The sequence below is a fragment of the Trichoderma reesei genome (assembly GCF_000167675.1).
Source record: "Trichoderma reesei QM6a unplaced genomic scaffold TRIREscaffold_24, whole genome shotgun sequence".
Lineage (NCBI taxonomy): Eukaryota > Fungi > Ascomycota > Sordariomycetes > Hypocreales > Hypocreaceae > Trichoderma > Trichoderma reesei.
Window position 1 is genome coordinate 24,866 of NW_006711171.1, and position 26,600 is coordinate 51,465.

General features: G+C 55.8%; 13 protein-coding genes across 13 annotated transcripts; 6 read left to right on the plus strand and 7 right to left on the minus strand.

The window, feature by feature from the left end:
* The first annotated feature begins 720 nt into the window (after positions 1-720).
* On the plus strand, positions 721-2,956 carry TRIREDRAFT_51558 (uncharacterized protein). The gene is made up of 4 exons (XM_006968515.1): positions 721-973; positions 1,064-1,112; positions 1,187-2,283; positions 2,377-2,956. Exons 1-4 carry the CDS (start codon positions 752-754, stop codon positions 2,926-2,928), a joined length of 1,920 nt encoding a protein of 639 aa, XP_006968577.1. The 5' UTR covers positions 721-751; the 3' UTR covers positions 2,929-2,956.
* A 153-nt stretch (positions 2,957-3,109) lies between these two features.
* On the minus strand, positions 3,110-5,869 carry TRIREDRAFT_51562 (uncharacterized protein). The gene is made up of 3 exons (XM_006968572.1): positions 5,794-5,869; positions 4,053-5,461; positions 3,110-3,983 (listed from the first exon to the last, which is right to left on the minus strand). The coding sequence occupies exons 1-3, from the start codon at positions 5,840-5,842 to the stop codon at positions 3,261-3,263; spliced, it is 2,181 nt and encodes a 726-aa protein (XP_006968634.1). The 5' UTR covers positions 5,843-5,869; the 3' UTR covers positions 3,110-3,260.
* A 1,513-nt stretch (positions 5,870-7,382) lies between these two features.
* On the minus strand, positions 7,383-8,898 carry TRIREDRAFT_68178 (uncharacterized protein; the record flags this gene model as incomplete). The annotated part of the gene is made up of 3 exons (XM_006968573.1): positions 7,383-8,220; positions 8,298-8,597; positions 8,687-8,898. 3 exons carry the CDS (start codon positions 8,896-8,898, stop codon positions 7,383-7,385), a joined length of 1,350 nt encoding a protein of 449 aa, XP_006968635.1.
* Positions 8,899-9,280: 382 nt separating this feature from the next.
* Positions 9,281-10,407, minus strand: TRIREDRAFT_123588 (electron transport protein). Its single transcript, XM_006968574.1, has 3 exons — positions 10,162-10,407; positions 9,893-10,102; positions 9,281-9,831 (listed from the first exon to the last, which is right to left on the minus strand). Exons 1-3 carry the CDS (start codon positions 10,375-10,377, stop codon positions 9,406-9,408), a joined length of 852 nt encoding a protein of 283 aa, XP_006968636.1. The 5' UTR covers positions 10,378-10,407; the 3' UTR covers positions 9,281-9,405.
* Positions 10,408-11,039: 632 nt separating this feature from the next.
* TRIREDRAFT_111022 (uncharacterized protein) lies at positions 11,040-12,256 on the plus strand (the record flags this gene model as incomplete). The annotated part of the gene is made up of 2 exons (XM_006968516.1): positions 11,040-11,676; positions 11,769-12,256. The coding sequence occupies 2 exons, from the start codon at positions 11,040-11,042 to the stop codon at positions 12,254-12,256; spliced, it is 1,125 nt and encodes a 374-aa protein (XP_006968578.1).
* Positions 12,257-13,072: 816 nt separating this feature from the next.
* Positions 13,073-14,449, plus strand: TRIREDRAFT_111023 (uncharacterized protein; the record flags this gene model as incomplete). Its single annotated transcript, XM_006968517.1, has 1 exon — positions 13,073-14,449. The coding sequence occupies one exon, from the start codon at positions 13,073-13,075 to the stop codon at positions 14,447-14,449; it is 1,377 nt and encodes a 458-aa protein (XP_006968579.1).
* A 642-nt stretch (positions 14,450-15,091) lies between these two features.
* On the plus strand, positions 15,092-16,722 carry TRIREDRAFT_68304 (uncharacterized protein; the record flags this gene model as incomplete). Its single annotated transcript, XM_006968518.1, has 4 exons — positions 15,092-15,175; positions 15,234-15,293; positions 15,353-16,072; positions 16,135-16,722. 4 exons carry the CDS (start codon positions 15,092-15,094, stop codon positions 16,720-16,722), a joined length of 1,452 nt encoding a protein of 483 aa, XP_006968580.1.
* Positions 16,723-17,000: 278 nt separating this feature from the next.
* TRIREDRAFT_5460 (uncharacterized protein) lies at positions 17,001-18,040 on the minus strand (the record flags this gene model as incomplete). Its single annotated transcript, XM_006968499.1, has 2 exons — positions 17,001-17,740; positions 17,944-18,040. The coding sequence occupies 2 exons, from the start codon at positions 18,038-18,040 to the stop codon at positions 17,001-17,003; spliced, it is 837 nt and encodes a 278-aa protein (XP_006968561.1).
* An 824-nt stretch (positions 18,041-18,864) lies between these two features.
* On the minus strand, positions 18,865-19,797 carry TRIREDRAFT_111027 (uncharacterized protein; the record flags this gene model as incomplete). Its single annotated transcript, XM_006968575.1, has 5 exons — positions 18,865-18,926; positions 18,987-19,037; positions 19,163-19,192; positions 19,317-19,623; positions 19,663-19,797. The coding sequence occupies 5 exons, from the start codon at positions 19,795-19,797 to the stop codon at positions 18,865-18,867; spliced, it is 585 nt and encodes a 194-aa protein (XP_006968637.1).
* Positions 19,798-20,453: 656 nt separating this feature from the next.
* Positions 20,454-21,573, plus strand: TRIREDRAFT_68338 (uncharacterized protein; the record flags this gene model as incomplete). The annotated part of the gene is made up of 2 exons (XM_006968519.1): positions 20,454-21,027; positions 21,089-21,573. 2 exons carry the CDS (start codon positions 20,454-20,456, stop codon positions 21,571-21,573), a joined length of 1,059 nt encoding a protein of 352 aa, XP_006968581.1.
* Positions 21,574-21,927: 354 nt separating this feature from the next.
* TRIREDRAFT_111029 (uncharacterized protein) lies at positions 21,928-23,132 on the minus strand (the record flags this gene model as incomplete). Its single annotated transcript, XM_006968576.1, has 3 exons — positions 21,928-22,722; positions 22,780-22,965; positions 23,067-23,132. The coding sequence occupies 3 exons, from the start codon at positions 23,130-23,132 to the stop codon at positions 21,928-21,930; spliced, it is 1,047 nt and encodes a 348-aa protein (XP_006968638.1).
* A 377-nt stretch (positions 23,133-23,509) lies between these two features.
* On the plus strand, positions 23,510-24,226 carry TRIREDRAFT_81328 (uncharacterized protein; the record flags this gene model as incomplete). The annotated part of the gene is made up of 2 exons (XM_006968520.1): positions 23,510-23,712; positions 23,778-24,226. The coding sequence occupies exons 1-2, from the start codon at positions 23,640-23,642 to the stop codon at positions 24,224-24,226; spliced, it is 522 nt and encodes a 173-aa protein (XP_006968582.1). The 5' UTR covers positions 23,510-23,639.
* Positions 24,227-24,980: 754 nt separating this feature from the next.
* Positions 24,981-26,200, minus strand: TRIREDRAFT_81329 (uncharacterized protein; the record flags this gene model as incomplete). Its single annotated transcript, XM_006968577.1, has 3 exons — positions 25,657-26,200; positions 25,404-25,605; positions 24,981-25,298 (listed from the first exon to the last, which is right to left on the minus strand). The coding sequence occupies exons 1-3, from the start codon at positions 25,974-25,976 to the stop codon at positions 24,981-24,983; spliced, it is 840 nt and encodes a 279-aa protein (XP_006968639.1). The 5' UTR covers positions 25,977-26,200.
* Positions 26,201-26,600: the final 400 nt, after the last annotated feature.

Consider the following 26,600-nt stretch of genomic DNA (forward strand, 5'->3'; position numbering starts at 1 on the left):
TTTGGCAGCAGAGACAAATGGAACTGACTGATAGAGAGAGACAACAGCAGCCAAAAGGGATTCGAGACTGGATCCTTTGCGCCGCCAATTCGCTGGCCGCTAAAAAGCACCGTGATTCTCCGGCAAGCTGGACGTAAACAGTTGGTGTTGCTATAGCAACAATCAGATTTGCCGGGGTATACCCGCTTATCGATGGTGGAAAGCGACGATGACTTGCACGACTTAGTGGGGACCAAGAAATGCGTGGCATCCTGTGAGGCGTCTGTTTGCGTGTGGCGTCTGCGTGTGGCGTCTGCGCGTGGCAATGATGCAGTCGATTTGTGCTGCCGCGGCTTCTCGGCTTTAGGGTAGCAGATGAGCTGTCGAGACGGCAAAGACCAGCACAACCAAGCACAGAGATCTGATAAGATACGAATAGTCAAGAATCACAAGCATCGCATTTTTTCGACAGGCTGGTGATACAGGTACAAGAAGGCCGAGTAACAGCCTTACCGGCTCGGTTCCGCAATGGCAAGTTCCGGTGACGTGCAGACGATGATGAGCGGCAAAGTCGATTATCTCCGTGAGAATGAGGCGGGTTTACATAAGCCTGGACGACTTATCGCCATCTCTCATTTCTGTCTCGTCCCAACTTGTATGTAATATTGTAAACCTCTCATAGCAAAAGTCGATCTGTCAACTCTAGACTCATTCTCTCATTTCTTTTATTTGGTTTACATATTGTTTGTTATATTATGTCAAGTCTACAAAAATGGTGCTGAAGAAACACGAGCTAGAAGGCAAATTGGGCGAGGAAAGCCTCCTAATCAAGAGCGGCGTGCTGCGAGACGAGAACCCTCTCGATACAAGTGCAGAGTTCCACGAGTTCCTGCTGGCGTGTCGGCGTGGCGATTTGAGAAAGTGCCAGGAACTCATTGGCATGGGCGTCAACATCAACGGCAAGGACAAGTTTGATTATACGCCATTGATCATTGTGAGTTCATGTTTTCTGCATACATGTATCCCAAGTCTGGACCTGGCCGGGGGTATAAGACAGAAGACTGACAATGATATACGCAACAAGGCCAGTCTGTGTGGTCACTATGAGCTGGTGCAGCTGTTATTAGAGTCCGGTATGTTTCCTCTCTCAACGCCTCCCATATCTTGCCAGCAGAGCCTCGAGGCTGATGAGACAACGCTTTCGCAGGCGCCCTCGCCGAGAGAAACACCTTCCAAGGAGAGCGCTGCATATACAACGCCCTCAACGACAGAATCCGCAACCTGCTCCTCCAGTACGACTTCTCCAAGAGCTCAGACCCCTACGTCTACTGGTCCTCCCACATCTCCAACCTCTTGGGCCGCTCAAGCCCCCAAACGGCAGACATCTCGCTCGACGCCGAGACCCGGTCGTTCAACCTGCACAAGTTCCTGCTGGCCTCGAGAACCCCGTACTTTCGCAGGAAACTCGAGGCAAACCCCGAAACAGCGTCATGGAAGCTCTCGTCGACCATCCCCGTCGAGGCCTTTCAGATTGCCGTCCGGTACATCTACCTCGGTGAAGTCCCCAGAGATCTTGCGCCCCCGGGGAGCTCCGCCACGGAAGAAGACGTCGCCAAGGGCCTCGACAAAATCAGCAAGCTGCTTGAAATCGAACAGCTGTGGGAGGCCATCCTCGTCGGCAACGACCGTCGCTTGGCTCGCCAGCGGTACCAAGACGAAGTCGCCAGAGCCCTGGGCCAAGTGACCGACTTCTTCCAGCAAAGCGTCCTCGCCCACAAAATGGTCGTCGACACAGACCGCGTCGACCAAGTCCGCTGGCGCCACGACAACTCCATCTTCGCAGACATTCTGCTCCGCGCAGACGAGCCTTCGGCCGAGGACACAGACGGCATCCTCCTCGCCGCCGATTCACCATCTGCCAATCATACCAGCGCCGGCATCCCCATTGGGCCCTCTCATGAAGTAACAGCAGCAGCAGCAGCAGAAAGCAACGGCGTCAAGAAGCCGAGAAAATCCGTGCTGTATCCCGCGCACAAGGCTATGCTCATCCGAAGCGAGTACTTTGACAAGATGTTCTCGGGCGACTTTGTCGAGTCCAAGAAGTCGGACCATCTGCACGTCATCACCGTCGACTGCTCGCCGCCCGTGCTAGAGCTCATCCTGTCGTTCCTGTACACGGAAAACGCATCGTGTCCGCTTGAATACGCTCTGGATCTGCTATACGCAGCAGACATGCTCTTCCTCGACAGCCTCAAGAACAAGGCCGCCATCGCAATCAGCACCCTCGGAAGCGGCACGGCAAACGTCCTCGTCGACCGCACCCACAACAACAACAACAACAACACCGACACCCCAAACAACAACAACAACAAAGACCACCCCGTCTCCGAACCCGAGCAAGTAGTCGAAGTCGAGCCCATCAACATCTACGACGTCATCCACGCAGCCTGGGACCTCCGCGTCCAGCGCCTCGAAGAGTTCGCCGCCCGCTACCTCGCCCACCGCCTCGAGGACTACATCGACGAGCCCGACTTCCACGAGCTCATCCGCGAGAGCGCCGACCGCATCCACAAGCGCGAGGAGACGGACACCATTGAGCTGCTCGACGACATTCGGTATTACCTGTCCGAGCGGTTCAGGCTGCGCTTCGAAGATGCCGGGCTGGAGGAGATGATGGATGAGGAAGGGGAGATGAGTGCCGAGGTGGTGGCTGCGCTGGTGAATGGTTCGTCGGGGGATGCTGCTGCTGCTGCTGTTAATGCTGATGCTGTTGGGGAGACGAATGAGAAGAAGCTGGTAGATGGAGGTGACGAGGGACAGGGGCAAGAGGGTGTGAGGACGTTGAATGGAGAGGCGGCGGAGGATGAGTTTGCATCGGATGCAATCAATTACCAGATCTTGTTGCACAAGATTGATGCCATGTTGGAGGGACTAAAGTTGGATGCATGAGGTTGCTATCAAGAGAACAGGGAGATGCGTTCATATCTATCTATGCTATGTCTATAAGAGTTGGCCTCACATGCATTATACAAAAGCACATGGATACAAATACAGAGGCAGCAATTCTAAACACATCTGCATTCTGAAGTCATCGACTCGCTGTCTATACAACTTTTTTGGCATAAACCTTGCTCCTCATCACGGCATGTCATCCGCATCAACGACAAAGTCCATCTTTGCAATCCGCGCCGACAAAACAAGACAGAAAAAGGAAAACAAAGCAGAATCAGAGCACCGTCTCTATCGTACACGGAATACCCGGTCACTCAAATGCCCCCGCCTTATTGATACTTGACAAGCTTGATCCTCGCTCGCAACGCCTCGGGCAGCTCCTCCAACTTGACCAGCCCCAGCTGCACCACATCTCCCCAGAAAAACATGGCCCTGTCCTGGGCATAGCTCAGGTAGTCAAAGTCGTCGGCGCCAAGCTCCTCGTTGGCAGCCATTCCGTCCAGACCCGGCACCTTGGCCTGCACAATGCCCCAGGCGATCCACTGGGCGCTGTTGGCCGGCTGCCACAGCCGGGCCTCCTCGATGAGCTCCCGTACCTGCTGGTCGACCTGCTCCTCGCGCGCCTTTTCCACTGCGTTCCAGTCACCTCCGGGGTAGCGGGCGTCGAGCATAAAGTCAACAATCGAGCTGCTAGACGCCGTTGGGTGGAGCGAAGGCGTGGCCGAGCCACTGGCGGCTTGGCTGTCGATGGGCGTCAGGCGAGGCGTTGAGTTGGAGTGCTGGGAATAGGGGCGGTGTTCCACGTAGGCCTTGATGAACCGCTTTTGCTGCTCGAGGCTTGGGTAGCGGTCGGGGTTGCAGGCCCAAGGGACCAGCGGGTCATGGTAATTGTACATCCACTCGGTGAAATGGTTGGCAAACTCAAGCCCGGCGGTGTTGGGGGCCGCATATTCAAAGTCAATGACAACCAGCTGCTTGTGTTTGTTTGCCGGCTGAAGGAGGGGTGACTTTTCGTCGTCGGGGCGGATCCTGAGGATATTGCCGTATTGAGTCTGTCGTAGCTGTTAGCTCTCTGCAGCTGTGGTGATCCAAGCAAAAGAGAAGGACGAGTGTATACTCACATCGTTGTGTGCGAACACGAGCCGGTCCCTGATGGACCCGTGGCCCTTGTAGCAGTTGTTGAGATAGGCTCTATACTTGTTCACCATCTCTTTGAACTGCTCCCAGGGGACGCCGCACACATAGCCGTTGGCCTTCCACCCATGAACGAGAGAGTCCTTCCGGGCAGCTTCGGGCGTCTTCTCCAACTCCTGATCCAGGAAACTGGTGATGCGGCCGACATTGTCTACCCACTGGTCCCAGTTCTTCCACACGCCGGGCCCGCTCTCTCGTTCGTGCAGCAGCACCTCAACACCATCGTGCAGCTCTCGCATACGCTTCGCAATCTGCCTCGACGTTTCAGGCTCTCGCAGATCCGTCGGGGTCAGCGTCTGGGCATTGAAGAACTGCTCGAAGCGCCCATTCTTGAAGGTCCCCAGCAGCCGCGGACCAATCTTCTTGCGCGCAAGTCGCTGCAGCACCTGAAGCTCGTTCTCCCGATCAATGAGGTGTTCCACCTGCGGTCCGTAAACGCGAAGCAGCACCTTGGTCGGCGGCTTCTTGCCCTCCAGCTGGGGCATGTCGGCTGGCGGCGTAACGACATAGACGGCGTTTGTCAGAGCACCGCTCAGTCGCTCAACAGACAGGGCCTCGCCGCTGCCTAGTGGGATCCTGCGCCAGCCCTTGAGCCTCAGAGTATGGGCTATGCGTAGAATCTCATTCTTGAAAATGGTCCATGCCTCCCTCTCCTTCTCGACCTTGGTGACTTGAGTGGCTACATCGTCCGTGCTGATGCTGGCTCCTCCCGTGTAGCTCATCGTCTTGGAATTGTCCAGCCAGGCATCGCAGCTGGGCACAATGGCGTCGCCGTCGACATAGTCCGTGTCCGAGGAAGCAGCGCGCTGGAGCGACGTTCGCGAAGGCGGCCGCCGGGGCTTGTTGCCAACTCGCGGGCTGAATTTTGGCAGCGAAGTGAGTCCGATGGACGCCATTGATGTTCGCAGGATATGCTCCAGGCCGTCAAAGGAGATGTCGCTGGACTGCGAGCTCGTGGAACCCGATCGCTCGCGCGGAGATTGGCTGGAAGCCGGAGCCGCGGCGCCTTCTGCGGCCTGTGTCTGGTCGGACGGGGGAGACTTGGACTTGCGCCGACGGGGCTTCAGCTTCCTGGCGGCTGCCTTCTTGCGCTCGCGCTCCAGCCATTCTCCCACCTGGGCCAGGATCCTCTCGCTCTGGTGGTTTCGACGGTGGTGATGGTGGTGTCCCGAGAGAGTCGCATCGTCCACAGGGCGCAAGGCCGGCGACGCAGTGGCAGACAGCCTGCCGCTGAGCCGACGAGAGGGAGGAGCCGCTGCGTGGCCCCGGCGCTGCTTCGCATGGTGGGAATCGTCCTCGATGTAGTCCTCGGGGACGGGGTCGGCAATCTGCACCGCTGTTCGAGTCGTAAGCCCAGGTTCGCAAATCTCGCGTACGTTTGCCTCGCCCAGCTCCCTTCTTTCGATATTTCCGTGTTCATTTCCCTTCACCTTTGCTCCTCAGCTATGCAAAGCACAGCAGCGTAAATCAACAGGTCATCCACCCCACCAGACGAGCCCCGCGACAGCAAGCGAGTCCATCGTCATCGAACCACCATGGGCGGCGCACAAACAGCACGCGCAATCATCCTCCAGCGTTCGACGGCGGTTGACGGACATCTTCGTCCTTCCAAGCGATGCGTCTTCCTTCGACCCTTTCAACTGGATATATCCGTTCAAAGTAACGTACCTTTCAGCGTGCCACTAGCAGGCGGAGTGCGCACAGCCTCGTCGTCCATCTTGAGGGCGGAGCGCAACGCCGTGGGAGGGTGAGTTGGTGTCTCGGGCATGGCGGCGAGGACAATGCGCTCTCCTTATGTAGTCTGGCGAAGAGGATTATCCTTGTAGGTTGTTGCAGCCGAGGCACCTGGTCCAGATGATAATCCTCAAAAGATCGAAGAGTTTCGTCGTGACAACAATCAGAGAGGCGCTGCCTGATGATAGGGCGATGTCTCGAGCTAATAGAGATCCTGTTCCTGGATGAGACAGACCACCGGACGTCACCAATAACACAAAGAGCGGCTGAGCTGAGCAACAAGATTGAGTCCAATAAACGCGAAACAGTGTCTCAAGCAGCAGTAAGAATAAGATAAGGCAAGACAAAGAGGATGCAGGAAGGAAGAGGATCTGGGGAAGGACAAAAGAAGCCCTCGTGACCTGTGACGACGGCAGGCTGTGGGGGAAAAAGAAATCAGGACAAGGTTCTAGGCTCTCAAATGTTGAGGACACTAATAGCGGACGCCACGCTGTTTTATTATTGGGGGGGTGTCACTGTATTAGCCCCAGAAGAACATAGTCGATTCTCAAAGGGACCTTGAGAAGCTGTTTTGCTTGTGGTTGCGATAAGGGATTTTCCGACTTGTGAATTAATAGGCCAGTGCCCGTTTTGTGTGGTGGTTCGTTGGTGGTTTCTGTTAGTTGATGGATTGATTAGGGGGGGGTCCCTAGAAAGAGGATAAGTACCTAGACAGAGATAAACGACTCGGTGAAACACAGAGATAGTCGGCTTATGACGTAGGAAAGCGGCTTCGAATGTCATTTTGGTTTCTTTCGGTGAACCGACTCATGGACTCTGATATCATCATACTACTAGTATCTATCTTCTTAACAATGTTCCTCAGGCACCGTCCATCCTTTTTCTTACTGTACAAGGTTCAAGCCAAGGATCGACGGCCCGTCGCGCAGGCAATGAATGACAAGGTGTCCAATTTTGGTCGATTATTCGCTTCTGCCTTAGCTGGCGGACATGGAACCAACCAGCAGACATGTGATATTGGGGGACGCTATCCACAATTCATTTGTTGCTCCCTGTCAATGCATATTACCTTATCCATACACTCCCTTCACAGGTAATACGATAATAAGACGAAAACTATTACTACTACCTACCTAGTGATACTGCAGTATGTAGCAGTAGCTGAGCCTCCCCTCCTTGCATGATGCAACTGCATGTGTTGCGCCAAACATCCCTGGCAAAGGAAAAAAAAAAAAAAAAAAAAAAAAAAAACCATTGTTCTCGGTCGCCGCATGAGGAAATCCCAAGCGTGCCTCACCTGCATCCTCTGCTCGCGTGCGCACTTTGTGGTCCATGTAATACGAAGCATTGGCTCTAAAAGGGGGATCTATGTCGGCTCTATGTATGTGATGTGGCAGAGTCTGGCCATTCAGGGCTCAAGGCGGCAGAAGAAGAATGTGATACAGCAACAACTGTAGTAACTGTAGCCCAACAAAAAGAAAAAAAGAGAAAAGAACCACAGAGAAAAGGACATCCATCACTACTCACACCCAGTCCTCCTCGTTGGCCAGCCACTCCCTCGTCACGTCCACCCCCTCGTTCCTCATCGCCCACACAATCGCATCAACCACATCGTCCACCACCACCGCCGGCCTGTGCCTCGGCTCCCTCTGCGCCGCCGTCTCCCGCCACACGCCCGTCCTCACCAGCACCGACACCCACTGTGTCCCGTCCTCCGGCGCAAACTCGTTGGCGCCCCGGATGTCGCTCTCCGGGTTGTCGCCAATCATGTAGACCCTCCGCAGCGGCCGCTTCTTGTCGCCCTTGCCGTGCGGCTGCTCCGGCGCGTGGTGAAGCAGCCGGTCGTGCGCGTACTCGTACGTGTGCCGCGACGGCTTGCCCAGCGCGTTGAACTGCAGCTCCGCGCCGCCCGTCGACGCCGCCCACACGCCCTTGAGCGCCTCGACAAAGGCCCCCGTGCCGAACCGGTTGACCGGGTACTCCGTCTTCCACAGCAGGTCCAGGTTGGAGACCCAGAGCTGCGGCTGTCCGTCCTGCTGCCAGCCGTTGTTGGGCAGCTGCGCGTTGCCGTTCTTGTCGGAGATGGTGCCCAGATACCCGCGGTGCGAGATGAGCAGGTCGTGAATCACCTGGATGTCCAGCGACCAGTCCCGCGGGTCGTTCCACACCAGGATCTGGTCAATCTTGAGCGCGTCCGCCGGCACGTCCTTGCTGTAGGGGTCGATGTCGTTGGAGACAACCTTGCCGTCGGGCAACGGCCGCGACTCTCTGTGAAGGCTCTCCCGCAGGTTGTCAAACGGATACACCTTGTCGTTGGCCGCGATGATGTCCGCCGGCGTCACGGCCCTGGCAAACCCGTATCTATAAGTCTCCGTGTTAGTAGACATCCCGATAGTGTGTCGCAGAGAGAGAAAGAGAAATCATGGGGATGCACCGACTCGTTGGCCACCCTACGGGCAATCTCTGGGTGAGATCCCGTAATCAGCACCGTTCCATTCTTCTTGAGCTGCTCATCCCAGCCGCGCATCGGCGTGTGCGACAGGATGACCCTGTTGCGGATCACGTCCTCGTCCTCCGACAGCCCAAGGCGCTTGGACAGAGATTTGACCTTGGCATCTTCGTGAGTGCCGCCGCCGTTTGTCAGGAAGACGTATCGGACATCGTGAGACCTGATCTTCCTAAGCATCTCCCTGGCTCCGGGAATGGGCCTGTGGCCCTGGTACAAGACTCCATCGATGCTGTGATGTATATCTTGGTCATTATATGCTCTTAAGTGCAGTATCCATGAAAAAGGCAACCAGGGGTTTGTGAAGGCTTCACCACGTACTCGAACGCAAACGCAATCTCAGACAGCGCTTTCCGCGCGACGTCATCCACAATCCGTTGTTGAAGTGTTTTGGGAGGAGCATTGGCTTTCTCGTGTAAAAGCGATGCTGCATGGAATCGCCGCCTGTCGGTGCTCGCTCGAGCCGCACTCACGCCGAGGCTGCGGAAGGCTGGCCATGGCCGAGTGACGGGACTGAGGCGCGATGCGGACATCGGCCGGCATCGGCTCAAAGCCCGTGTGCGCGACATGTAGCTGATTCGAATTCTCCCAAGTTCAGGCCGTCAATCTGTAAGATGCAAAAAGATGGGGAGTCTGAAAGAGGACTTTGCAGTGAATGCGCTCCAGTGAAGATGATGTAAATGACAGGATACCTGATGCTGGGGCAAGTCCCAAAGTGACCCAGAAATGCAGCTCGCCGATACTGGCCGGGATTGCGCCGTATCCCCACTATGAGCTCTTCGGCAGCAACATCACCAAAGCCGAAGAATCCGCCATGGCCTCGAAACGAAGATACAACACTTGGTTATCACTCATTTGCTCGAAATACGCATTGTGTTGATGACACCATGAAATCAAATTCAAGATATATAAGGTATATACAGGTTGAGTGGTTCGTTGCTACCTTAGTTTGCCTTCCGTCCTTCTATGACTTGGTGTTACACTACTGTTACAGGCAGACTCCATTTTACATGGCTTCCCTCACCTCCGCAGCAGCAGTATCAATGGCTGCTCTTCCAGTCCTTGATATGGTCGATAATCAGCTGCGCCGCCTGTTCCGGCGAGTGCTGTCGCCCCAGCGCCTCCACGAAATCACCCTCTGGGTCCATCAGGTAAAAGTATATGCTGTGGTCGACCAGGTAATCCTGCCCGGGCTTCACATCCCGCGGCGTGCTAAAGTACACCCTATACTTCTTGCACAGGTCCTTGATCTGGTCGTATGTGCCCGTCAAGCCAATCAACTTGGGGTGGAACTCGGCGAGGTAGGTCTTGAGCGCCGCGGGATCGTCTCGCGCAGGATCGCACGTCACAAAGATGGGGAGCAGCTGGTTGTTGGGGAGCTTGGCGTCGACAATGTCCAGCATGCGGGCCATCTTGTCGAGCTCTTCGGGGCAGATGTCGGGGCAGCGCGTGAAGCCAAAGTAGACCTGGTCCAGTTAGACCGACCTGATCCTCAAAACGTAGTTCGTCCACTGCGAGTCTGCTTACCAATGAGTGCTTGCCCTTCATCATCTCGCTGGTAAAGGGCTTCCCGTTCTGGTCCGTCAGCTCAAACGTTCCTCCAACCTTGGGACGGCCGACACCCTTGGTTGCCTCCGCGATCCTCTTCCGCTGCATGCGCTCCTTCTCGTGCTCAAAGTACCAGACCAGTCCACCGCATGTGATCACGAACAAGACGGCCGCTTTCCACGAAAAAGGCTGCGCAAGGCATTAGTACAGCTCGTAAACCAGCAGATCAGCAAACCATCTCTCCATACCCCTGTGCTATACCGGCTCTTGGCCTGCTCGATCGTCTTGTACTTGGTTCGCTTCTGTGTAATCGGCTGTCTGGACTGGACCGGCGATCGAGGGACGACCGGCCGGAGCTGCTTCGGCTGGAATGCGCTGCTGGAGAAGCATCGCCGGCATTGTTGCGCGGGGAGGCTGCGCAGGGCGCCTTGAATGGCCCTTGACGAGGCGGCTGATTGCGACATGTTGTTTGCGCCTCAATGGTTGTTCCTGCGCGACTCTGATGATGGAACAAGTGAGGCCGAGAGCTTTCGGATTGCTAAATATCGACAGATGATGCCCCACCATGGGCTTCCGCGAGGTGAGCAAGTTTGCTGGCAGCAAGCATTACCTAATCACATGCACTTCTGGTGCTTCCCTTGCCACTTGGATGCTGAGTCAGGCTGAGATTCCCGTCTTTCAATACCTGGTACCTTATCAAACATCGTACTGGAACGCGTCTGAACGAAATTTCATGCAAGAGAAACTCATATAATTTGATAATCTATTGCCAGAGAGAGTTTGCCTTTCACCAAGGCGACAATGACTCTTGTGTGGCCGTGCTGAGTTCGTCCTGTGTTGCAGAAGCTTGGATCACTCAGCTCGCCTTTACAGGCTGGGCCAACTTACCTGTAACCGTTGATGCTTCTTCACTCACAACGCCTCTACCTTGCCAATGGATGCGGCGCGGACAGGCGCAGGACCGTTCATCATGGAGACCCGGTTCGAGCTCATCGACGAGGACATCAAGAGTGAGAGCGCGGTGAATTCACCCGCTCCGCTGCACTCTGATGCGCTTCCGGCCTTTAAATCCTCGACTCCCTTGCCCTCCACAGAAACCGCAGATGTCACGGACCCAGCACCTCCAATGGCCGGCTCGTCCGCAACAAAGAAGAAGAAGGGCACAGCTTCCACCGTCAAAAAGAACCCCAAGCGACCAAAGTCGACACGGGAGCCCAAGAAGCCAAAGTCGGCGCGCTCAGCGGTGGGGAGTGAGGCCAACAGCACCGCGGCGGAAGATGCATCCGACGAGGACGACGAGTCCGACAATGGGCCATACTGCATCTGCCGAGGGCCGGATGACCACCGCTGGATGATTTGCTGCGAGAGATGCGAGGACTGGTTCCACGGCGAGTGCGTGCACATCAGCAAGGACATCGGAGAGAGCCTCATCGAAAAGTTCATTTGTCCAAACTGCACGTCCGACAATCTGGTGACCATCTACAAGAAGACGTGCACGCTGGCCTCATGTCGAAAAGCAGCCCGCCTGACTCACAGTCCGCCAAGCGTCTTTTGTTCGGATGAGCACGCCCAGCTGTGGTGGGAGCGGATGCTGGCCAAGCTACCCAAGGCCAGGACAAAGTCTGCTCTCAGCGATGAGCTGTCACAGGAGGAATTCATGGCTCTGCTCAGCAGCGACCTTGCTACTATTGATGGCGATGGGTCATGGACTTTGCGGGCTCCTTTCTCAGGAAAGCCAGCAGAAGTGAATGGAGATGATACAGGTAGGCATCCGTTCAAGTGTGTAATTGCTGCAAGCAGCCGACTAATAACATCTCCCGATCAGCTGAAGAGCGCCTCGCGCATATTTTGACAGACGAAGAGAAAGAATACTTGGAGAAGAAGGCAAACGCGCGGTTCAAGCTTGCAGAAGAGACTCTGCTCTGCCAGAAGATGATAGCACTCGTCGAAATGGTGCATGAACGCCGCCGAGCAGCCATCAGCGCCGGCCGTATCGGAGAGGACATTTGCGGCTACGACCAGAGACTCGACTCCATCGGAGCCAGAGACGCGTTTGCCGCCTTTGTCAAGTCTCCCGAGGGTGAGGCCATTTTCCAAGCGTCAAAGGTCGACGATCCTCAGGGAGAAGGCGATGACGTTCGGGGCATGTGCGAGCGGAAGCGGTGCAAGATCCACAGTGGCTGGCATAAGATGCTGCTCCTTGCTGTTAAGTACCAGATCAAGGAGATGGCGGACCAAGCGGCCGAGGTTGGCGAGGATGAGCGCATCCTCCGGGAGGCTGCAGAGGAGAGGTGGAGGAGGAGACAGGCTGAGAAGAATTGGGTGGAGGTGCTGGATGGGTAGCTGTGTGAGGTGTCGAAGGGTTCGAGCCATGCATCGATTTGTTTCTACAAGGTTTGTTACAGACGGGTTAAGGGAGTCTGGCGTCGAGCACATGATGAGCTCGGTTGAACGAAGCATATGCTTCCTAATTGATCTGATCGTCTCTTATATCGTGTCTAAACTTTGTGTCTAAGTCGAAAGGCGCTGATGGTCTCTACTGCTCCAGTAGAACCATCGCTTGTGAAACACGAGGCAATACTAAGGTACCTTTTGTCAATTCTTGAGAACATCTCATCGCGGATCTCCCTTCAACGGTGATATCCCAGGCTCTTGATGTGCACAGAAGCAGTAGTAGCAGCAGCAGCAGCAGCAGCAAGCTACTCCCTGTTCGTACCTAGTAGGTACGCACAGGATACCTATGGTGGGGTTCTCGATCCAATGGCGGGGGAGGGGTCCAAGGCCGAAAAAAAAAAAAATTCCTTACAAGCATCAAGACGCCGGAAGATTTCTTGCTTATCAAGCAGCAAGTGACATCTTGGCTCAGCGGAAGGACCAGCTGAATCTTTATCCGAATCGCCTTATTTTCTTCTTCCTCTTGTCTTTTCTCTTGCCAAGCTCCTCTTCCTCTACTCCTTCACATCTATACGGCGCTCGTTCCTTGTTGCGCCTCCTCCAACACTTTCATTCTTCTTGATTACGCCTTCGCATCGCTAGAAAACAATGTCTGCTTCAAACCACGCCGACGACGAGTTGGACGACAACCTCCTCGACGCTGAAGAGGTGGGAGAGGTGGTCGCCAACGGCGTTGACCAGCATGGCCATGACGAAGATCACGAGATGGACTCTGACGATGAGGAGGAGCTCGAATTGCAAAACGACTCGATCGCATACTTCGACCTGCCCCAAGACTCCCTCTTCACCGTTGCACAGCACCCCGTCTGGGGCTCGCTTGTCGCTGTTGGCGGCTCTGCCGGCCAGGAAGACGAAGCGCCTGGCGCGGGCTGGATCTTTGATATCTCCTCGGCTCCCTCGCGACCGGTGCTGCCCCCGAGCTACGCCAGCGGCGCCGTTTCCGACCCCCAGACGAGCCGACTCGAGAGCCTCTTCTCCCTCGAGGGCCACACAGATTCCATCACCAGTCTGACCTGGACTCTTCCGCAGGGCGAGGTTCTGATCAGCGCAGGCTTGGATGGCAGGGTCAAGGCCTGGAAGACGGACGTGCAGCCGCCCATCGGTATTAAGGTGACTCCCCTGGGCGAGGCGCAAGAAGTCGACGAGGTCAACTGGGTTGCAGCCTGCCCTTCGCCGACACATCCCAACACCATTGCCCTCGGCGCCAAAGACGGCTCTGTCTGGGTCTACACAATCGATCCTTCCGACCCTTCCAACGCCCTCCAGATCGTCCAGTCCTACTTCTTGCACGGCGGCCCTTGCACGGCCGGAGCATGGACACACGACGGTCAGCTTCTGGCTACCGTCTCTGAAGATGGCAGCCTCTATGTTTGGGACGTATGGGGGGCTGCTGCTGCGCAGGGCCTTACCAACGACAACGGCATGACCATTGTGTCCCTCACAGCCGAGGATCAGCGATTCGAAGTCCTCGGTGGCCTTTACTCCATCGCCATTGACCCCAGGGACACGTTCATTGCTGTCGGCGGTGGTGACGGTTCCATCAAGGTCGTGTCCCTCCCCCGCCTTGGAGATGCGGCGCCAGCAAGGGCAACCGGCCGAGGAGGTCGAAATGCCCGATCTGGGGCTGATCCCACCGCTGGAGGACAGATTCTGGCCTCCCTTCAGAATCATACCGATAGCGTCGAGACGCTGTCCATATCGGTTGCTTCGACCAGCCCGCTCACCGTCCTGCTGGCCGCCGGCTCTGTCGATGGTGGCATCACCGTGTTTGATGCCACGCGCAGCTTCTCCATCCGGAAGCACTTGGTAGCCGTTCACAATGAATTTCCCGTTGTCAAGGTCGAGTTTATCCCTAACACGTGGGTGCTTACGAGCTGCGGCATGGATGGCGTTGTGCGGAGATGGGATGTGCGGGCGAGTGGTACCACAGACACTTCCAGCAGCGGCTTGTTGCGAGAGTGGAAGGGCCACAGGGGAGACGGTGATGGAGGTGGTGTGATGGATTTCGTGCAGGGAGGAACTGGGCAGCGAGTGGTGACGGCTGGTGACGATGGTATCTCATTGGTTTTTGAGTCTACATAGACGGCTTGGTGGAGGGGAGGGGAGTAAATCATGTGGATAATTTGACATTGCTTGTAATTTTGGCTCTAGATATTGGACCATGGCCTTGCCTGTTTTCACGATGCTGTCTGTGAGGGTTGGTGAGATGTACTCTAAGGGGAGCTGTTCAGGACCCGGGTCGACAGCTGAGTTCGGACCCGAGATGTGCATGTATCTCAAGTAATACCTCAATTCTACACAAAGAAAAATGTCTTCTTTGATTGATTGAGAATTCTCATCCGAATGCCCGAAATTATTACACCTTCATAAAGCAGGTGTGATTTGTCGCCTCATTGTTCGAGCTGCTGGAGCTGAGCGCCGGCTTATCGATTGTGTCCGGGGTTACTTTGTTCCCACAGCTCCCCGAGTGGGGGCGGCTGGTCAAGGCCGGGATTACATACGCTGCTGCTGGCTGAGGACGTCAGGCAGGTGCCTCTTGCGTTACCCACAGCAGCCTCGCCAATCAACCAAGCACCAACTCTCTCGTTCCACGTCCTCTGCAAACACCATCGAGTCGACTCTGGCACCTCAATCCGCGAACAAAGACGCCCAGGATCCGAATACGAGACACACACATACCGCACTTCTTCCCATCCTGCCAAGTCGACGCAGCACGCCGCCACAATGTCCGAGGCAACCCTCAAGCCCGAGAAGGACTTCTCCAAGGAGGTCGACCAGCAGCTCCCAGAGGCCGAGGCGCTGGCCAAGGTAACGCGCTCTCTTGGGGATCCGTCACTGGTAGCGTCCGTGAGCTGACCCGTTTGAGCAGACGAACCTCCAGGGCGCAATCGAGAAGCTTGCCGCTCTTGAAAAGCAGACCCGCCAAGTAAGCCGTCCAGCAACAGCTCTAGCTTCGAACGAGCTCTCCCTGACTTACTTGCGCAGGCCTCTGATCTCGCCTCAACATCCCGAATTCTTGTGGCGATTGTCACATTATGCAAAAATGCCGGCGACTGGAGCTTAATGAACGAGCAGACGCTGGTGCTGTCGAAGAAGCACAGCCAGCTCAAGCAGGCCATTACCAAGATGGTCCAGACCGTCGTCGGCTTCCTCGACGAAACGCCCGACCTCAAGACCAAGCTCTCCGTCATCGAGACGCTGCGAACGGTGACCGAAGGCAAGATCTTTGTCGAGGTTGAGCGCGCCCGCGTCACCAAGATCCTCTCCGACATCAAGAAGCAGCAGGGCGACGTCAAGGCGGCCACAGAGATCCTCTGCGAGCTCCAGGTAGAGACATTTGGATCAATGGATCGACGGGAGAAGACGGAGTTTATCCTGGCCCAAGTCGAGCTCTGCATCGAGAGCGGCGACTGGACGCAGGCGGCTATCCTGGGCCGCAAGATTAGCACAAGATACCTGGCGCGGAAGCCCAAGAAGACGGCCGAGCAGCTGGAAAAGGAGCAGAAGGAGCGCGAGAAGAAGAAGGCCCGCGGAGAGGAGGTCCCGGAAGAGAAGGAGGACGACACAACGGACTTGAAGCTGCGCTACTACGAGCAGCAAATCACACTGGCCAAGCATGAGGACAAGTACCTGGACGCGTGCAAGCACTACCGCCAGGTGCTCGATACTGAGGCTGTTGAGCAAGACCCCGCCAAACTGCGCCCTGTAAGACTCCTTCACCCACTGTTTCTTTCGATCATAAGCTAATTACGTTGTTTTTAACCTAGGTCCTGCAACGCATCATTTATTTTGTCATCCTTGCCCCATACGACAACGAACAACACGACCTCCTTCAGCGCATACACCGAGACTCCCGAAACTCCCAGGTCCCTCTCGATGCCGAGCTTCTCCGCCTCTTCACAGTTCACGAGCTGATGCGATGGCCGGAAATCGCCAAGAAGTTCGGCCCGCACCTGTGCGAGACCGACGTCTTTGACGCTCAGCCTGGACAGTCTGCCGATGAAAAGGCCAACCAGAGGTGGGAAGACCTGCGCAAGCGCGTCATCGAGCACAATGTGCGGGTCATTGCCAAGTACTACACGCGCATCCAGATGGGCCGTCTTACCGAGCTGCTGGACCTTGCGGAAGACGAGACGGAGAAGTACATTAGCGAGCTGGTGACGTCCAAGACTGTGTATGCAAAGATTGACCGGCCGGCACGAATCGTCAGCTTCGCCAAGCCTAGGGACGCAGACGATGTTCTGAACGAGTGGAGCCACAATATGAAGAGCTTGCTGGGGCTCTTGGAGAGGATCGATCACCTCATCACCAAGGAGGAGATGATGGCACGCATTCAGCCAACGAGCTCCAAATAGAAGGGCCAGAACCGGGGTAGGTGGGTAGTCGCGGCGTACTGCAAAAGGGAGCAACATCACATGAATACATGCACGTCTTTGGGTGGGGGGGCTTTTCGACAGCTTGTAACGATACAGGTTAGATAGTCCTTAGAAGAAAATCTGAGGCCATATAAACCATGACGATGCTTGTATTCCAGTTGTCTATACTATTCACCCTGACTTGCCTTTTTTCTTAAGGAAATGCCCTTCGGTAACAAAGTCTAACCTTCTAGTATATATGTCTATCTCTACAAGTCTCAGTTCGCACTCCCACTGACATGATTTCTGATGAACCCAGCCAGGGGCATCACCCACTCCTTTGACACGGGAACATGATGGCCCCCCGGATGAACCACCACTACCGGGTCCTCACACCTCTCCACCAGCGCCCGACTCCGACTCTCATCCACAACGACATCCAGACTCCCGATATAGTGCAGCGTCGGCGTGGCAATCTTGGGTTCATACAGCCACTGCAGCTCCTCAACGCCCGTAGCATAAAAGCCCGACCACGACACGGCGAACTTGACGGGCCTGCCACCGTTGGCATCACGCAGCTGACGGGCCCAATCACCGCTAGGACCATCGGGGACAGCGCGCGCAGGCTCCAGAGCAGCGGCGACAAAGGCCGCCATTGCGCCGCCCTGGCTGAAGCCGCATACGCCGTCTATGCCGCCTGCTTCGCGGATGGACTGGGCGATTGTTGCCATGCCCTCGTTGAAGAGGCGGTAGGTGTTGTGTGCTTCGTCTTTGCGGAACCAGGCCCAAGTGTCTGGGAGGTCCTCTTCTTTGGCGTCACCACCATTGGGAGAGTAGGAGTCGCCGCCTTCTTGGGGCGCGGCCGGGGTGAAGCCCGGGTAGTCGGAGGGGAGGAGGCGGTTGGGGGCTGTTGGGTAGAAGAGGACGGGGAGGAGGGAGATTGGGGAGAGGGTTTTTGCGAGGAGCTTTTCGAGGGCGCGGGTTTTGGCGCGGAAGAGGGGGCCTGATTGGGTGTATCCTGTGCGTGAAAAGTTGTTAGTATGTTGCTTGACTATCAGGGGGAGTGAAGCAGTGAAGACGACAGATCTCCCGAGATGAGATGATATGGGATGAGATGAGATGGGATGAGATGGGCAGCAAGATATAGAGCTTTCGGGAAGAGACAGGTAGGATGCTAGCTGGGAACTAGAATTGGCGGATATTATACGCATATCTACATACCGTGAATCATCAAGATCTTGACTTCCTTCTTTGCGCCATTCTTCTGAGCCTGCTGTTCGGGCCGAGGCGTGCCAATCGGCGTTGATGCGGATGACATTGTTCGGAAATGGAAAGTCGACGGGCGAGATGTATGTGGTATATATGCGCAAGAAATAAAAGAACAAGGCAGTCTATATATGCGCGATCGGGACAAGAAAGATTGCATTTACAGTGTTTCCCTGATTTTTTGTAAAAGAGTGTTGCAAGTGAGGGAGTGAGATGGTGTTTTGAGTTGATAAGAAGGCTGTGTGAGTCGGAGTTTGACTGACCTATCTTAGTAATACAGTGTTGGGTGAGGAAGGGAAAATTTGGGAGTTGCGGCTTGTTCCGTGGGGATTCCGAGATAAGCTCGGTGTGACTGACGACCTCTTTGCATGCACGGTAATATCTCAGCAGGGTATTATACTACCTTGATGGCCGAGAATAGGAACGTATTCCAGTGGTGCTTATTGGTTTTGATCTTGGAATCAGAATCTCAACATATGGTTTACTTTGTATAGCCCGAGACAAGGGCCAATTCCCAGATTCAAGTCGAAGTAGACGATATCACAGGGTAAGGTAGCTCGTAGCAAACACACATTCAGTCTCTGACGGTCCCAGTCTGCCGGCATTCCTTCTACTCAGGGAGCTCGTAGCAGAAAGAGAGGCAAGACCCTCAATTGCCGAGTTCCTGAATGCCCTGGATATCAAACGTCATGATCCGTTCCTCGTCGCTTGATCACAAAGGTCTATTCAGCCCTGAATGCGAGTCTATGATACAGTGCAGCGACAATACCGGGCTGCCTTCTGTCGAGTCGTCCGAGTATGCCCCCCCCCCCCCCCTCCTCCTTGCAGCCTCCGTCTCGATCCATTTTTTTGATTCCATCTGTTTTATAATATGACTTAGTGGGCCTTGTTGCCGGCCTTGACGCTGGGGTTGCGAGGGTCGTTCTTCCACTCGTCGGCTGTGTCGTCGTCGTCAGCATAACTGCAGCTCCAACAATGTGTGATTCAGGGTCGCATACAGGCCATCATGGCGTTCTGGGCAGAGTTGGCGCCATAAGCGATAACCAGGCCTGATTTCCCACGTTAGTCGAGTCTTGTTTCCCCCGAATACACCAGCAAATCCGGCACACAAATCGGCGCAGAGTCGGAAACATGTGCCGTCGAAATCCATCAATCGTAGTCGCCAATCACATACCGGCGGCGAAGAAAGGCCAGTAAGGCTTCACTGCAGCAAAGTTGTCAGTTCCCATCTTGTGTATCCCATGCTTTTTTGCTCGTTTCTAGGAGGAGGAGGAGGAGGAAGGAAAATGGCCCGCGGGACTCGAAGGGCGAATGGTCGGCAGACGTACGGAAAGGAGCCGGGAACTTCTTGAAGGGGGCGACGCCGAACCAAGACATGACTGCGGTTGTTTGCGGGAAGGACTCGCGCGGGGAGAGGCTGAGGAATTGAAGGCGAGGAGCGTCGGCGGAAGTTGCTTGGTTGAAGGTCTTTCGAAAACGAGCCTTTTTTCCTTTGGTCCAACCAGACAGAGGCTTTCCGAGCACAGTTGATGCGAACGGCTTAGCGGACCGGGGTGGTTTGCCTGAGGCACCAACTGGAAGTGAGCTGGGCTGCCGGTACGGAGGTACATGCATCTGCTGGGGGAAAGTACGTAGCTGAGGTGTCACATGCAGAGTCACATGACCACATCTTACATAATCAGAGCAGCCCCTGCCTGATGGGGCTAGTGTGACATCATGCCCCCCCCCCAATCCTGCTTGTGCCTTGTTCTCCGCACCGAAAAGCGGCCCAGCTGGTACAGTACAAACGCCCATTGGGAAGAGCTCCATCTTTCCCCAGGTTTCCTCCGTCCTTGTCTCGACTCTTCCTTACCTTACCTTGCCTTATATATTGCTCTTGACATCACGGTACCTGAATGCTCTGCGCCTCACCCTTCATTCATCCAATTGATTGCAACTCTCTTCTTCTTTCACGAGCAAGTTATTACCCTTCTGATACATTACTTGCAGCAGTGCCACCAGCTGCACCCTCTCAACCAGCCGCCGTCCAATCGCCTCGCAGGCATTTGATCGTGCGGGGTGAAGCTCCCCCGGCTGCAACGTGCCTCGCCTCCTCTTGGCTGCTCCGAGCTCCAACAACCTCCTCTTCCTGCCACCGCGCCTAGTTAACACCGTATCCAATCGGCCCTTCAGCCTGCCCTCCATCAACGCTGCCCGCCTTGTGCCTCCCGCCACTCAAACTGCTCTCTGCTCTGCTCCCCCCTGCTCTCTGCTCGCAGCTCGTTTAATCGACGTGCCGCCTCTCAAGCTGCAACCAGCAACAACCTGCGCCTCGGACGCTTTTAGGCTGCAGCTCTAGGCGACTTTTGTCTCGTCGTCTCTGAGCTCGTTCTTTGTCTCAAAGAAAGCCTCGCGCATCGCCCTTGCGTCTTTGCTCGAAGACCGCCACTTAGTACATACACTTGATTCCTCGTCGCGACCTCACCATGCTTTCTCAGAGGTTGTATCGCCACGCCGCTGCGGCAGCTCCGCGAGTCGGCGTGCGCGCTCTGGCCACGACAAGCCTGAAGCAGACGCGAGCGCCGTCCATGGGCGACATCAACCCCACACCGGAATCCATCGAGACCTTCAACGAGAGGCAGAAAGCATTCAGAGAGCAGCTGGTGGAAGCGCAGAAAGAACGGGGAGCTCGTGCGTTTGGTTCCCAGAAATTGCCTGACTCGACTACTCCTGACCAAAGCTCACCTCAAACTGCTGCAGGCGCCACAGCCGCTGTCAAGGACAACGAGCCTGATCGCAAGCAGGGCCCGCTGACCAACCTCATCTATGGCACCAAGGAGGGCAGGGAGATGGAGGCCCAGATGGAGGCCAGCTTCAGCCAGGTGCTTGCCAGAGGCAAATACGTCCATTCCATCGTCTTCCACGAGGTCCAGCCCGACAAGGTGGACGAGTACGTCGCGCTGACGGGGGAGTTCTACCCCAAGATGGCCAACACTCCCGAGAACAAGGTCCATCTGGTCGGCAGTTGGCGGACAGAGGTTGGCGACTGCGACACCTTTGGTAAGAGCGGCTGCGCGCATATATGTTGACCTCTACTAACGCTTGCCCATCACTTATACAGTTCACATTTGGGAGTACCAGCGGTACGAAGGCTACCATGAGTCTCGTTACTCCATCTCGCACCACCCCGAGTTTGCCGATTTCAACAAGAAGCTCAGCAAATTGATCAAGTCTAAGAAGATTTCCTTGATGCAAGAGTTCTCTTTCTGGCCCACCACGCCCCCGCGCCAGCTCGGAGGCGTTTTCGAGCTCCGATCATACACCCTGCACCCCGGCAACCTGCTGGAGTGGGAGACTCACTGGAGAAGGGGCCTCAAGGCTCGGAGGGAGGTCATGGAGGGCGTCGGCGCATGGTTCGTTCAGATTGGCGAGCTTAACACGGTTCACCATCTGTGGCAGTTTGCCAACCTCGAGGAGCGAAGGACGCGCCGAGAGAAGAGCTGGTCGGTTGAGGGATGGAGCGACACGGTGCACAAGACGGTGCCTCTGATTCAGTCCATGCAGTCTAGGATTCTGATTCCCATGCCCTGGTCGCCCGTAGCATAAGGCCCAGTCGCGCGCATGCTTTTGCATCCCATGTTTTATACGTTTACCTTGGTATTTGCGGCGTCATGGAGGGCTTCATGTATGAAGGAGTTGGCATTTTATATGCGACAGATAGGCATGACTTTAGCATCATGTGTATTTGAGACTTGTTTGTTCTTCTATCAGGTTGCTTCCAGTTAAATCAGAGCACCCAGCTGTTCCTTGCTGCTAAGTTTAAGTATGACAAGATGTCCAACTAGAATAGGGTAAGCATCTTTTGTTAAGGGGTATACATTTATCAACACGCTGCAAGCAACCAGAGAGGTAAGCTTAATTGCATATGTACAGTATCGCCAAGGCAAACATCGGCAACAGTCATGACTCCTCCGTGTACGTCTTCAACTGCACACTCATCACGGCATCCAAATTGCACCGCGCCTGCTCCAGCATGATGCTGAGATACCCCAGCTTCGAATACAGCGAGATGAGGCTCGGGTCTGCGCTTTCCACCCGCACCTTTTCCCGCACGTACACCTCCTCCAGCTGGCTATCCGAGAGCTTCCTCGACGCCGCCGGCGGCTCAACAGTGTGGTTCGCGGACACGCGCTTGGTGTCGGAAAGTTCGTCCCCGCCGGGCTTCCACTTGAAGACGATGTCTGCCTCGTCGTGCTCGAGGCGCCGGTACGTGCCGATAGCGAGACCGAGCTTGGTGCCGAAATGGACGGGCGCGTCGACGGGCTCGAGGGCGCGCAGGACGAGCACGATGCTGCACTCCTGGAGGGTGATGTAGAGGCTAAAGTTGGGTATGAGGGGCGGCGAAAAGTGTCCCGGCGGGCACGACTGCGTGGTCCATCTCGTGTCGGGCTCGTTGATGGGCGGGCCCTTGAGGAGAGCGATGGAGGAGGAGATGGAGTCGGCGAGGAGGCGCAGGCCCGAGGAGAGGGATTGCGCGGTGCTGTTGACGGTGGGGGCTTCGATGCCGCCGGGGGTGGGCGGCTTGCTGTTGGCGAGGAGGAGGCCGAGGAGGTCGATTGATTCGTTGAGGTGGGTGTGGACGGTGTCGAGGGCGTGGATGTGGATGGGGACGGAGTGCGAGAGGGTGAGTGCTTGGGGCGGAATTGTTTTGAATTGGAGGCCGAGAGTCTTTTTATATGTTGTCGCAAAGTATGACTGTTGTAAGTAGATGTGATATGGAGGTTAGTTTGGTTGTCGCTGCGGTCGACTCACCCCTTTGACGATGCGCGTCCCGACCCGCGTGATGGTGCCCTTAACTCGCTCGTTGCGCGGCGTGCTCATCACCAGCGTGCTCCCGGGATCGACCGGCGCCAGCAGGGCGTAGCAGTCTTCCAGCCCATGCTTGAGCTCCTCGCATATCTCGAGTGTCCTTTCGACGATCCAGGCCAGCTCGCGCCTCTTGAAGGATATTAGCATGTTGAAGACGTCCTCAGGTCTCACTTGCTGCCGCATCTGCTTGTGCCTTGCGCGCCTTGAGATGAATTGCGCAGTGTACTGACCTGGGTTTCGGCGACCTTTATGGCGAGCTCCTCTGGAGACACGGGAGGCCAGATGTCCAGAGACATGGCTGTTCAGCTCGTCGCGGGTTGGGAACGGTCGGAGCCTGGGAGACAGGCAGCCATTCCCTCCTAGCTAAGCACGAAAAGAGGCCAGTTTTCGAGAGGAGGTTCTTGGGAAGGGGAAAAGAAGAAGCTTCAGCCGGAAGCTCAACCAGCACAGGGAATGAATGAAATGCCGTTCCCGTGTCGCTACAGGTGCAGCGAGGTCCGCTAGTGGTGGGGCTGTGCGATAACGGCAGCGATAAGGAAAAAGCGGGTTGAGAAGAACGAGGTAGTAGGAGGCAGGTGCTAGGCAGTCGTCGATGAAAGTCTCCCTCATCATTATTTCATACCTACTAGTACCTCAAGACGACATTTCTTCACCATCACGAGAACTACACTTCAATCTATCACCATTCTCCCGACCATCTTCTTCACTCAACTTGCTGGGTTCTAGCTCAATCTGAACCGTGCATTTGCGATTGGGAATACCTGCATCCCTCGCTTAAACACCACCGCTGGTTCACTCTCACCATGACACAACCAGAAAACGCCCCGTCTAAGCTGGTGCCTGGGGAGACTAGGAAGATGGCCCCAATCCCAGACGGCAAGTTACACTTCTTACAGCCGATCGGGGACACGTTGAACTTTTCTCTGACAGACGGGCTCTAGGCGCCAGAATTCAGAAGCGTCCCCTCACCCGGCGCCAGCTCCCTGCGTCGTCCAAGACGCCCGTCATCTACGTGTCCTCAAGCTCCCCCCTCATGTCTGTCGTCAGGCGGACCAGGAAGTTCCTGGACAAGGCCCTGCGTAGCAATGCTTCTGCCGCCAAGAATGTGTCGCTGCACGCCCGCGTCGAGTCACTCAAGCGAGGCAACGGCAGTGGGACTGCTCGTGGAGCTGTGGTGACGGTCATGGGCACAGGAAAAGCCATTGAAAAGACACTGAACGTTGCGAGCTGGTTCCAGCAGCAAGGAGACTGTGTTGTTGAAATCAGGACGCGGACTGTTGGAACAGTAGACGATGTCGTCACAGGCGACGCGGACGACGCGTTTGGGGCTGACAGCGAAAGTCGACTCCGGAAGTTGAATTGCTTGGAAGTTGCCATCAGTCTTAAGTGAGCCGTTCTCGGACTCGGCCACCTCTTGGAAACCAAGAACATAATGGGGCTACTTGGTCAAGCTCGCTCAAGGACGATGTCTATTAGCGATGCGGACATGCAGTGAGCTTCGATGCAGCCATCATATGAATCTCGCTGACCAACCCGCCAAACAGCGGATAAGCATCGAACAAGGCCCCGGAGCCGAGATGAAAGACATGTTCTCACCAAACCCCGAGAACGTCTCAGAGAATCTCACATTGGCAACCAGCAGATGCCTTTAGAAGTGTCGAGTGAAGAAGAATTTCCGCTTCAAAGTCCAACCTGCCAAGCAAGATGCCGCCTCATTAAACAAAGATATGAAGAAGAGAGCAAAACAAGATCAAATAAAGGATCCATACTCCGATGCCGATGCAGCCATTTACCGCCAACAAATACCCAAAATTTCCAGAACAAACTCCTACGCTTCCAAACTCCGCAGATCTGCCGTCGCCCAACGAATCGTCGCAAAACCCGCAATACCGTTGAGGAAAATCGAAAGAAAAATCAATCCGTTCTGCGCCGCTTCCCTATGCTTTGTGTCGCTGCTCTGCCTCCAATCCGCGAGTCCTTCCAAGACATTTTCGTTTGATGCTCGCAGGCGTTTCTTTCCGATGAATGGTCTCATGGCGCCACGTTCATGTGAGGCGATAGGCGCTTGGATCCCGGTTAGCCCCTGCTTCGGAAACCGACTAACGGCAATGATCACGGCACGGTTGGGTGATTGCTGTTTCAACTCACTCGATAATCAGCTCTTCGCCTCGCCACACACCACTGGCGACCCAGAGCCCACAGTTGACGAACTCGGCATAGCGCTTGTCCGCAGTCTTGACCGTGGCAAAGGTCCGAAAGCCGTACTGCCGGGGATCGATGTTGTCCTTGGTTTCCCGAGCGCTGAGCAGGGTGTCGAGGATGTCACACGGGCCCGATAAGGACCCTCGCGTGCGCATCTCCAGCATGGCCGGAGGCTGGTCGGTGGTTTGCAGGACAAATGCGCCCTCGACGATGCGAATCGGACGAAAGCCCCGTGCCTGCCCGAGATCATACCCGCCCGCCTAACGATTTGTCAGCTGATGTTGTTCATTTTCCAGCAATACTGCCCTCCACGTCCGTCTGGGTCTGGGCCGGGATGGGTTCGGGAAACCCAGGGTGCATCATACCATGACTCGGCCGTTGCCAAATGAGCCGGACCACCTGCCTCCCTTGATGGTGGTGATCTCCTTTTGCACGCGGTTCTCGATCCGAGAGGGCTCCGGGTTGAGCGCGACGGCGATGCGAAAGTCAAACTCGAGAGTGGGCATGGAGAAGGAGACGCTCGGGCAGGGAAAGTGTTCGAGCGAGCGCTTGCACGCCTCCTCTACGCTCCTGTAGGAGGACAAGAGGGTGGATGTCAGCCAGCAATCGGAGCCCGACCTGCGCTTTGGAGGCCGATCGCACTCGTCAGGTGTCGGCTGTGCAACGCACTTGCCCGTCGCCGTGGCATCGCCTCCATGATCCTGCTGCTGTTGAGGCTGCTGTGTCTGGTGCTGAGGGCTCGTCGCGGAGTTGCTCGGGCCGCCCAGCTGGGCGGGAAAGTGAAGGCTGGTGGCGATGCCCGTGTCCCATTCATCGGTACACCACTCTCTCTTCATTCCGCGGCACTGATGCTCGTCGTGAGGCAGGCACGTTGACGCGGCGACCTCGGTAGGAGCCGTCGTGGTCGGCAGAGAGAGCGTCTCTGTGTCGGTCGCCATTTCAGAGCCCAGTCGAGGATGCGGTGCCGACCTTGTCTCTCCTTCTCTCTGTGCCTGTGTGCGCGTGGGTTGACGTTTGGTGAGCTCGAGCTTGAGCTGAGGTGAGCTGAGGTTGAGGATCGTCGGTTCGGCCTATGTGATTGCGCAAATCTCCCGTGTCACGGTATCCAGGACGTCCTCGGAGACGCGATCGAATTTGATCCGAGGAATCGCGATGGCACCCTTTACAATATGGTCGTCTGGCGTTGTTGTATGGTCAAGCGCATCAAGCCTCGAGGCGACGGGATGTGTGAGATGTCGTCTGTTTTTGGTAGGGGAGGGGATGGTTTATCGACCAAAGGCCGGTCGGCAGCGGAGAGATGGGTATATGAATCTCACAATCAGGCTCCGCTTTTGGATAATCCCGGTGGGGGGTATGAGCGAATGTGTACGAGGGTATGTACTGTAGCCGGTACGTCCCGGGGCAGAACACGCTTTATACGATACGGCCCAAAGAGGAGCTGGGTGCCGCTGTCGCTGCTGAGTGAGCGGTGCGTCGGTGCGTGGTTGGGGAATTGGTAATACTGGATTACTTTGGTGGAGGGGCAGCTGAGGACCTTGGGACGGGCTTGATGGGACGGGGGC